This window comes from Pediculus humanus, genomic scaffold (assembly GCF_000006295.1).
Source record: "Pediculus humanus corporis 1103172107475 genomic scaffold, whole genome shotgun sequence".
In the NCBI taxonomy this organism is placed as follows: Eukaryota; Metazoa; Arthropoda; class Insecta; order Psocodea; family Pediculidae; genus Pediculus; species Pediculus humanus.
This window is the reverse complement of record NW_002987093.1, coordinates 211,664-222,079: the sequence shown is the minus strand read 5'-3', so window position 1 is coordinate 222,079 and position 10,416 is coordinate 211,664. Positions and strand designations below refer to the sequence as shown.

At 27.2% G+C, this 10,416-nt stretch overlaps 2 protein-coding genes across 2 annotated transcripts; both read left to right on the top strand.

Moving 5' to 3' along the window:
- On the top strand, positions 1-3,223 carry Phum_PHUM125920 (uncharacterized protein; the record flags this gene model as incomplete). Its single annotated transcript, XM_002424264.1, has 7 exons — positions 1-274; positions 359-512; positions 598-712; positions 1,747-1,883; positions 1,964-2,149; positions 2,237-2,961; positions 3,045-3,223. The coding sequence occupies 7 exons, from the start codon at positions 1-3 to the stop codon at positions 3,221-3,223; spliced, it is 1,770 nt and encodes a 589-aa protein (XP_002424309.1).
- Positions 3,224-8,365: 5,142 nt separating this feature from the next.
- Positions 8,366-9,547, top strand: Phum_PHUM125910 (Low density lipoprotein receptor adapter protein 1-B, putative; the record flags this gene model as incomplete). Its single annotated transcript, XM_002424263.1, has 5 exons — positions 8,366-8,375; positions 8,623-8,908; positions 8,976-9,087; positions 9,157-9,399; positions 9,491-9,547. 5 exons carry the CDS (start codon positions 8,366-8,368, stop codon positions 9,545-9,547), a joined length of 708 nt encoding a protein of 235 aa, XP_002424308.1.
- Between the last annotated feature and the right edge of the window lie 869 nt (positions 9,548-10,416).

The following is a 10,416-nucleotide window of genomic DNA, read 5'->3' as shown; positions in this document are numbered from 1 at the left end:
ATGCCGCTTCCAAAAAGAGTAGTGGAACCCGTTCACGTGTCCAGGAATACAATACCTGACGGTTATCCATTGCCATCGGAATTAGAGGCTGCAACAAATGGGACTTTGGCCAATACTGTCAGACAGTTATCTAGTCTGAGTAGACATGCAGAAGATTTGTTTGGTGAATTGGCTAGAGAAGCCCACGGTTTATCGGCAAGAGCAAATAGTCTTCAAGCAAGAATCGATCGACTCGCAATAAAAGTGACTCAACTTGATAGCACCGTGGAAGAGGGTGAGAATTTTTATAATGAGTTTTTTTTTTTTTTTTTTTTTTTTTAAATTGACATTTACAATTTCTTTTTTTTTTTTTTTTCAGTTTCTCTCCAGGATATTCATATGCGTAAAGCCTTTAAAAGCTCAGTTGTATTCGATCAGCAAATATTTTCAAGGGAGACCATGCCCATAGCAATGCTCGAAACTTATCAATTATGCGATAAACCTCCACCCTTAGATAAATTGAATCCCTACAGGTAAGTTTTTATTCACCAGCATTATCAATCCTCGTTTCAGCAAACCGTATTAAATTCTAATTTTATTATTTTTTGTCTTTTACAGGGAAGATGGAAAAGATGGACTCAAGTTTTATACGGATCCAAATTACTTTTTTGATTTATGGAGGCAGGAAATGTTGAAGGACACAGAGAGAATGATGCATGACAGAGGCAAAAAGGTTTGATAGGCCGACAGATTTTGCATGCCATTTTATCTTTATTATTTATTATTATTTTTTTTTCACCTCTTCTTTTTTTTTTTTCAAATGATAAAATAAGCGTGATAATAAGGCAAACAATGAAAATTTTGTATTGTTTTTTAGGGGCTCCCGACCCCTCCAAATTATTCACTTCGTTCGTTGATTTACAAGGCAAGTCAATTATTAAAGCCAATAATAATTTGCTCAATTCAAAATTCTCTGTTAAAGTATTTTAACAGTTTTAAATTCGTTAATGTTCGTAATTTTGGCTCAAGTTTTAGTTATTCATATATATATATATATGCGAATATTATTATTATTATTATTATAATTAATTAACTTTTAACTCCTCTTTTTACACACATATATAAATAACCTATTATTATTATTATTATTATATTAATGTTTGCAGATTTTTAATTAACTCCTACTAAGCATAAAGTTTAGATGAGTCTTAATTTTAATATATTTATATTGTTCTCAAGTAAAAAATTTATAAGTTTTAAGCTTTTTTAAAGTTTTACTTGAGTGCTATGCACACTACTAAATAATCCATGTAAAATAATTTATTTTGTTTTTTTTTTTTTTACCCCCAGTAATAATAATAATAATGACAAATAATATTATTATTATTGTTGTTTTTGTTGTTTTTGTAAAGCCTTTCTACTAAACTAACATCTTTTTTTTTTTTTTTTTACTTGTATTATTAATTTTTATAAAAGCTTTTCTAGCACAATTTCACAATCTATATACATTCATGCTAATTGTTTATAGTTGTTGCCAAATTGAGTTTTCCTCTTCAGAAAACTGAAGATGAATGCGATTGTGTTGGTAAAATAACTTCACAATTATTTAAAAAAATGAAATTTCATTTCCCTCATTTCGCTTTCTTTTTTTTTCGTACATTAATCTTACATAAGTTTTTTTAAATTTAGTGGAAAATTTTAATAGTTTTAAGTAAAATTATACATCGTGAAACTCTTGAATGACATTTTTTTTGTTTTTATTATCAGCCGCATCGACCAAAAACAGAAGGAAGTGGTGGAAGACACAAAAAAAGAGTAAGGCAACCACACAACACGAGAGAAAGACAAAGAGAAATAGCTGTCGGTCATGGAGAGTACATAATGCCCCAAAACATTCATTACAGGTAAAAAAAAATTTTTTTTTTTTGATGATAAAATTAATTATTAATTTTAACTTAAATATATCTTTATTGTTATGTAATAGAACGCCTCAACCTCCGGCTAATCCAGACGAAGCTTTATTAGGAATGGATAAAATGGTTGTTATGGATCCGCGACCCCCTAGACCTAATAGCATAGAACTTAGGAGAAATTACCCTGATGAAAATAGCGGAGGGGTTTACAGTCCGAGACACATCCAAAGCTCAAATATTACGGAAATTCATTATCGGTAAGTTTTAATCAAAATATATATATAAATAATGTGTGGTACACGCAATGTACAAATAATATATATATATTTTTTTTTTATACGTAGATCAAATTATGGCATGGGCTACGACGAATCAATATACCAGTATCAATCACATTACGGTCCGGGTGGTAAGCCAGTTACCGGAATTGACTATCCAGACTCCCAGTCTAATAATCATACTCCTAGTCGCAACGGAGGTTCTAGAATAAATTCGACTAGACCCTCTCAACCGCCACCCGCTCCTCCAAGCGCTCCAAATTCCGCTACCAGCACACCGACCATTTCGTCTAATAATAACACTCCCACGAGAGGTCGGAGCATGAGTGCCGGACGTGAACAACTTCCGCCTCCGCCGCCGCCTCCCAGCGAAACAGTCATGGCTTCTTCTAACGTCAACGGCCCCGTTGGTGGATCCCATTTGTTTTCACGGCAAAACAGTGCCGGCAGCCGACCCGCCAGCCCTCAGCTTCATTCAAACTCTAGCGAACCCGTTAAGGACCTTCCTCCGCCTCCGCCTGTTTCCGCCTCTCCTCCTGCTAGTATTCCTCCGCCTCCGCCACCTCCTCCACCCCCTCCTCCTTTCCCCGTTGTCGCTAACGGCCCGGCGAAATCATCAACTCCTCTTCTTAACGGTGACGTGGGTAAATCTCCTTTAAAACAACAAATCGTATCTTCTTCTTCTCCACCGAAAGCTTCTCCTCCGAAAACGATCGATCCCGCGAGGAAGCCGTCTCAGCCTACTCCGATTCTCGATCCTAGAAATGATTTGCTTAAAGCCATTCGCGACGGTAAGTTTTCCTCAAATTTTATTTCATTTATGCTTATATTTTGAGATTTACCATTAACCCTTTAACAAAACCTAAATTTTAAGGTATTAAATTAAGAAAAGTTGAAAAAATTGAACAAAAAGAAGTTGAGCGTGTTAATGCGTTGCACGACGTGGCATCGATACTGGCAAGAAGAGTCGCTATGGAATTTTCAGATTCCGAATCTGGATCCGAAAGCGAATATGATAGCGAAGGTTGGGGAGAACAAGAAACGAGTGCGTGACAAGAATTGACAAAGACGAGGAGGCGACGACGATCTTCGTCATCATCATCATCTCATCATAAGGTCGCGTAAAAATTTTTTTTTTCAACGAACGCTTAATTTCCCCCCCCCCCTAACAAACGAGATTATTATTATTATTATTATTTTACTTTTTTGACATAGTGGTTTGTATGGAAAGGTATACGTGCCAAATATGTTGAGAGTTTTAAAAGAAAAGAGAGAGAGAGAGAGAGGAAAGGAATAAGGTTCAAAAAAAAAAATTATTTATAAGAGAAGGAGGAGTCCGTCCTTTACTAAATGTCGATATAAAAAAAAAAAATTTTTTTTCCAATCGATTACTTTTAACGGCTTTTATTATCCGCCATCTTAACTTATTTTTAATAATATGATAGAAACGAAAAAATTTGTGGGCTTTGCTTTTATTTACGTTTGTGTGATTAACGTCGTCTTTTATAATAGGTTGTTGTAGTTTTTTTTTTTTTTTTATCTGACATAAAATGTAATTGACGGATAATAATAATAATAATAATAATAATAATAAAAAAGGTTTTTTTGAGGTTTTTTCTCTCTTGTCTCTTTTCTTTTCCAGTTTTTTTGAAACATTTGAAACAACATACATTCCAGTTTTTTCATTTTTTCATCTTGTATAATCTTTTACTTTTTTTTTCTGTTTGTTTGTAAAATGTTTTCATGTTTTATAATAATAATAATTTAAAAAAAAAAATGAATTGAGAATTAAAAATTTGATAAATTATATTTATAATATATATAATAGGATATATATAAACACACACACACACACAAAGATAATGTTTATTTCTTATTTGTAATAAAATGCTTATATTGCCAATCATTTAATATATATATATATATATAATAATATTATTATTATTTGTAGATAATTTTGTTTGTTAAAATTTTATTTATTTATTTTTGAACACACCTCACATATTTTTTATTAATTTAAGGCGTTTAAATTGGTAAACTATATTAAATAAATTTTCTACGATTTTAAATAACCTAAAAAATTTTTGACCGCTGATAATAGAGTTGTTATCATTGTCCGTGACGTCAGTTAACATCATGTCAAAGTACGGTGTCAATAATTGAACTTCCCGCCCCTCCCCCCCCCCCAAAAAAAAAAAAACACCTCATTGTAAAATGTACACAAACACACAAACACATAGTTGAGTGTTAGAGATATATTGTTATTATTATTATTATTATTTTCGCACAAGTAATAAGAATTAAAATAAAATCAATATTAGTATATTATATAAAATAATATTTAGGTATATTAATAATAATGATTTATATAAATATATAAATTAAAATATTTAAAAATTTTTCCTTTTTCTGGCGCTTATTATATATGTTTTTGTTTTGTTTGTGCATGATGATAATAATGATGATGATGATGATGATGATGATGATGATAAATATTCATATATAAATAAAAAAACAAACAAAAAGAAAAAATTTATCATTTACTTTTTTGTCCTTATATAAATTTATTGTAGAAAATATTGTAAACAGGGGACTTTGTTTGTTTAAAAGATTTTTTTTGCGTTGTTATTATTTTGTTTATGTATATGTATCACATGTCCTAATAATAATAATAATAATAATAATAATAATAATAATAATTTGGAAATAACTTGCATCATTTTGGTCATTTCTGGTTGAAAATAAATGAACCATTTCTGGATATCTTGATGACCGCCATTGATTATGTGATGAGCCAGATGAGAAATCATTCATGATCTTTAACCTTTTTATTAAAAAAAAAAAAAAAAAAAAAAAGTGTGACTTTATTAATAGACTTTAAACATTACAAAAAAGTGACAAAACTTTTGAATGGATTTGTTTTTTGGGTGAAGGTTAGTGTCAAAAAAAAAAATTACTGTTTGGGTTAAGCCCTGCGGGGTAATTTATAAGGTAATTAATTATTTAATAAAATTTCTATTAATAGATAGAGAAGAAAATTATTTTGTTTTATTTAAAGACGTTTCTGTGATAGTAATTGTTTACAAATGTCTATACAAATTGATAAGAATGATTAAAATGTCAGACAGCATCCCTATAAAGAATTCATCTTAACCAAAATGTTTGAATAATAATAATAATAGAAAGGAAAATGTCTATTTCCAAGTTGTTACATTTCTCGTACATAATTATTACATAAAGTAAATAATAAACAAATTTTAAAGCATCTTTTATCCATTTAATCTTTTATCATTATTATTATTATAATCTAATCTGTTATTATTATCTAAGCTTTAACCGATTTTTCGTTTACAAAACGTATTTATAAAATTTTTTTAGAATTATGGATATGTATAAGTTTTATTTATTTATAATATGTTAACAATCACTGCAAATAATATCAATAATTTGGATTTTTTTTAAAGGATTATCATAATAATTCGTTAGAGATTTTTTTTTTGGCGCCAAAAAGAAAAGTAGCAGACGATAAATATAATTACGCAGTTACGTATACAACTAGCGCTCCAATCGGCAGTTTTAAAAACTATTAGACAGTGATACAAATGTCCGTTGAGTTCAGTTAAATATTGGCAATCAAACCAGTTTTGAGGGTGAATAATAATCATTTGAATTTTATTTATTTTATTTCGATTATTTATAAATAAATTAATCGAAAATAAAATTAATAAAATCATTGTCATTAGTAGTAGTAGTCAGTCGAGTGGAAAAACTAAAACGAAATATTAAAATTTAAAAAAAAAAAAAAAAATGTCGTTTTTCAAATCGATTTGGAAAGGAAACTTAAAGCATAAAAGTAAGTTTTTTTTTTACTTTCTTTTGTTTAAAAATTTATATATTTAAAAAAAAAAGAAAAAATTTAATTAAAAATATGTCGTCTTATTTTATTTTTGTGTTTAAACAATTTAAAATGGTCGCCAGTTTTTTTTTTTTATTTAATATCCTGTTATTGACCAGCTAAGCTATTTTTGAGAATTTTACAGCTGGTGATTGGTTGCATGCAAACACGGATTTTCATATAATCGATTTTTTTTTTTTTTTTTGGTTATTTGTTTTAAAAAAAAACTCCCTGGAAAAATTATTATTATTATTTTTTTATTATTTATTTAAAAATTTAAATATTGATTAATTTAAATTAAATTACCCCCCCCCTCCCCGTAATTGTTTATATACGTGACGAATTAAAAAACAATTATGGTTGAAAAAACTAAAGTTAGTTTTTAATAAATTTTATTTATTTATTTATTTAAATAAAAAACATTTTAAATGAAATAAAATTAATATAATTGATGTATTAAGTGTTGTTGAAAGGAAGTGTGTGTGTATTTTTTTTTTGAAAACCGGAAGTTCAAAGTTAAAAAAACGGTTTTATTTAATTTACCCCTCATCAAAAAAAAAATAAAAAAAAAATTGAAAATTTAAATTTATTAAATAATTTATTTATTTATACTCGTTCAATAATTTTTTTTTTTTTAATTAATTAGCAAAAGAATTAAATAAATTTAAATTTAAAAAAACATTTAAATAAGATCCAAGGTTTCAGGTTGGTTTGTGAATATAAAAAATCATTTTTTTTCTTATCCCGATGACCTCGATTTCAATCATTATTATTTGATGTCCATTCTGTTGTTTGTGTGTGTGACACACCTTTTCCTTTTCCTTTTCTTCTTTTTTTTAAATATTATTATTATTATTATTATTGTAACAAACAACAAACTCGTTATTACTATTTAAATTTTTTTTTTTAACTACAATCATAATGATAATGTTTTTTATTTAAAGAAGAGAACTTTACACAAGACATAATCATTAAAATTTAAATAATTTTCATCATCATTATTATTATTATTATTATTAAATGTTGTCTTTGTCCTTATCTAACAGGTGATTAATTAATTTTAATATATATATATATATATATATATATATATATATATATATATATATATATATAATAAAAATAAATTATTAATTATAAATTTTTATTACAAAAGTTTATATTTAGTTTTTGCTACAATGGAATGCATTTTGTTTTATTTTCTGAGATATTTTCCCTCATATTATTATTATTATTTTGTGTCGTCATTTTTGTAGATGCGACGATTGTGTTATTAAATGTTTGATATAACATAATTATGTTTGATAACATTACAGATGAATGTTTTCTTCCTCGGTTTTGTTGTTGTTTTGAAATCAATTTTTTTTTTTTTTTTAAACGTGAAGAAATTTACTCTTAATGTCAGCTAATAATAATAATAATAATAATAATAATAATAAACACTTCCTGAACGTGCTTTGTCTTTACATATGTGTGTGTGTGTGCGTTGATAAAAAAAACATTCAACCGAAAGTCTAACAAGATAGGTTAGAAAAATGTCAAAATAATGAACTTTCACCTTTTAAATTACTTTGTATAATAACCTTTAACCTTTTTTTATCGGTCTAAGAAAATTTTTTTTATTTGGATGATTTGCCGACACCAGACGTCTGATGTTTTCGGCCAAATATTTCCTATAATTTATAACTTATTAAATTATATTATTATTATTATTATTAAAAATAAATCAAATTTTTTAAAAATTGTTATCAAATACGACGACGGGTAGTAGTAACACGGGGGTGGGGAGGGGAGAATTAACGAGGTGTATGTGAAATTTTATTAAAAAAAAAAAAATGTCGTTTTTAAATGTTTATAAATATTAATAATTTATACCTATGTACATAATAACATACATAAATTCGCATACATATGTATAAAAACCTTGAAATTTTACATATGTATATTTACGTTATGGTGCCCCCTTTGAATTTTATTTTATTATTTAATTTATTTTTATGTCATTTTATACTTATGCATATATATTTATGTATGTATTTTATATTATCATTATTATTATTATGTTTAATAACCTTAATATGTCCTGATAAAATTTATTTTTTTTTTTTTTTTATTACGGGGAAAAATATTTAGAAGATTACGAATAAAAAAAAAATTATTATTATTATTGTTGCAATTTTTTTTTATTAAAATTTTTATTGTTGAAAATTTATTATTATTATTATTATTATCAATTTTCCAGTATTCGTTACCGATTTATATTCGATTTATTTGAAATAATACGAGGAAAACTTTTTATAATGTTGTTCGGTTTTATTATTATTATTATTTGTCGGGAAAACAACACAAACATATAAATTAAAAAAAAATGAGAACAAACATAATGATTATTCTTATTATTATTATTATTATTTTGTTTGTTTTAACCCCGAAAAAAAAATGAAATGAATATTTAAATTTTTTTTTTTTTTTTTTATTATTCATGAAAATGTTTTCCATTTCCGTTTGAATTGTTTTTTTAAAAAAAATTTATTAATGTTTTTCCTGTTGTTATTAGAATTATACGATGAAAAAACATTAGCAGAAACATTTGATACGGAAACTCCTGTGACGTCGGAATCATCTGAAGATGAAGTCATGTTCAGAGCGAAATATTTGGGGAGCACATTAGTTGAAAAAGCATCAAGCGAAGAAACAACAGCAGAAGCAATAAAAACAATATTATCAATGTCAAAAGTCGGTGGTAAAAAATTACAAAGAGTTATTGTTTTTCTCGGTCTTCAAGGTATAAAAGTCGTTAATATTCCAACGGAAGAAATTCATTTAGATATATCCATATACAGGTACGTATTCTATCGTTGATTGCAGGTATATTATGTCTGATATATATTAATTGATATTATTTTTTAGTATTTCATATTGTTCGGCCGATGCATCACACAGTCAGGTATTTGCCTTCATTGCAACAAACGATAACAACACAATGGAATGCCACGCTTTTCTTTGTCCAAAAAGGAAAACGGTAAGTACCTTAAATTTTTATTTCCAATATATATATAATAATAATAATAATTTTTTTTTGTTTAAACAGGCTCAAGTGATGTCGTTAACTCTCGCAAAAGTTTTTCGAAATGCTTACGATCTTCTTGCGGATGATATACATAAAGCCAAACTCATTATATCAACGGATGATGATGGAAATTCTAGAAGAAAAGAAAAATTAGACAATGATTTATTATTAAATAGGAAAAATGATTATAATAATAAAGTAACGGAAACGGCGCTTTTGATTGATTTTAAAACGGAAATAAGTAGAAACAGGATAAAAACATGGGTGAGAGAATATTTATTCAAAGGATTCATTAAATTTCTTTATTATTATTAATTAAATGACTCTCTATCTCTTTCTATTTTTTTTCTTTTAGGAATCTTTTGATGATGATGATGATGAAACGTCGGATAAAATGAATTATTCCAAGTAAGTTTTCCTTTCGTTTGTGTTTCACACACACACACAACGCCATTTCCTGTTCCGGTTTCTTCTTTAAATTCTTCAAAATCTTCTTTAAATTTCCTTTTATTGATGTGGTGGCATCGCTCTCAGTCTGCTTCCACGATGGCTGGATTAGTTTTTGTTTTTACTCCCCACATCTTAGCTATTTCAACCTTTTGTCCGCTTCTTTCCGACGGTAGAGAGACTTCAATTAGCTTACACCACCTTTCAGATGATATCCGGTTTGTTGGCTGGCACAGTTGGCAACTGTTTAAACCTCTTCCGTTTCAACCTTTAGCTTACCACGCCTTAACCAGTTGTCCATGCTTTTCTTGTTACCATCTGAGGCGTTTACTCTTTTTGGATATTGCCCACGCAACTTTTTTCTCTTCCCATTTGCTCTTCAGTTTTCTTTGGGCTTTGCTATTATTATTAATGTTTTTTTTTTTTTTTTTTTTTTTTTAGTTTATGGAACGACAATGAAAAACAACAACAACAACAACAATCCGTCGATTCCTTTTCTTCGAATCATTTCCATAATTTTATGAATTCTAGTCGTCAATGGGAAAATTCTAGAACGAATCTTTTATGTTCGTAACACATTTTAATAATAAATATCATGAGAATTTATTATTATTATCATCATCATTATTATTATTAAGTGTTATATTTTATTACGTGATAATGTGATTCTTTAATTATTTATAATTAAGTTATTGTAATAATAATAATTTACATTTGATATATAAAACGACATTTTTTTTTAAACTCGATGTCTCGTTTTTTGTAAATTAAAAAAAATTTTTATACGTTTGTTAGATTTTTATACTAAAAATTCATTTTTTTTTTTTACTTTTT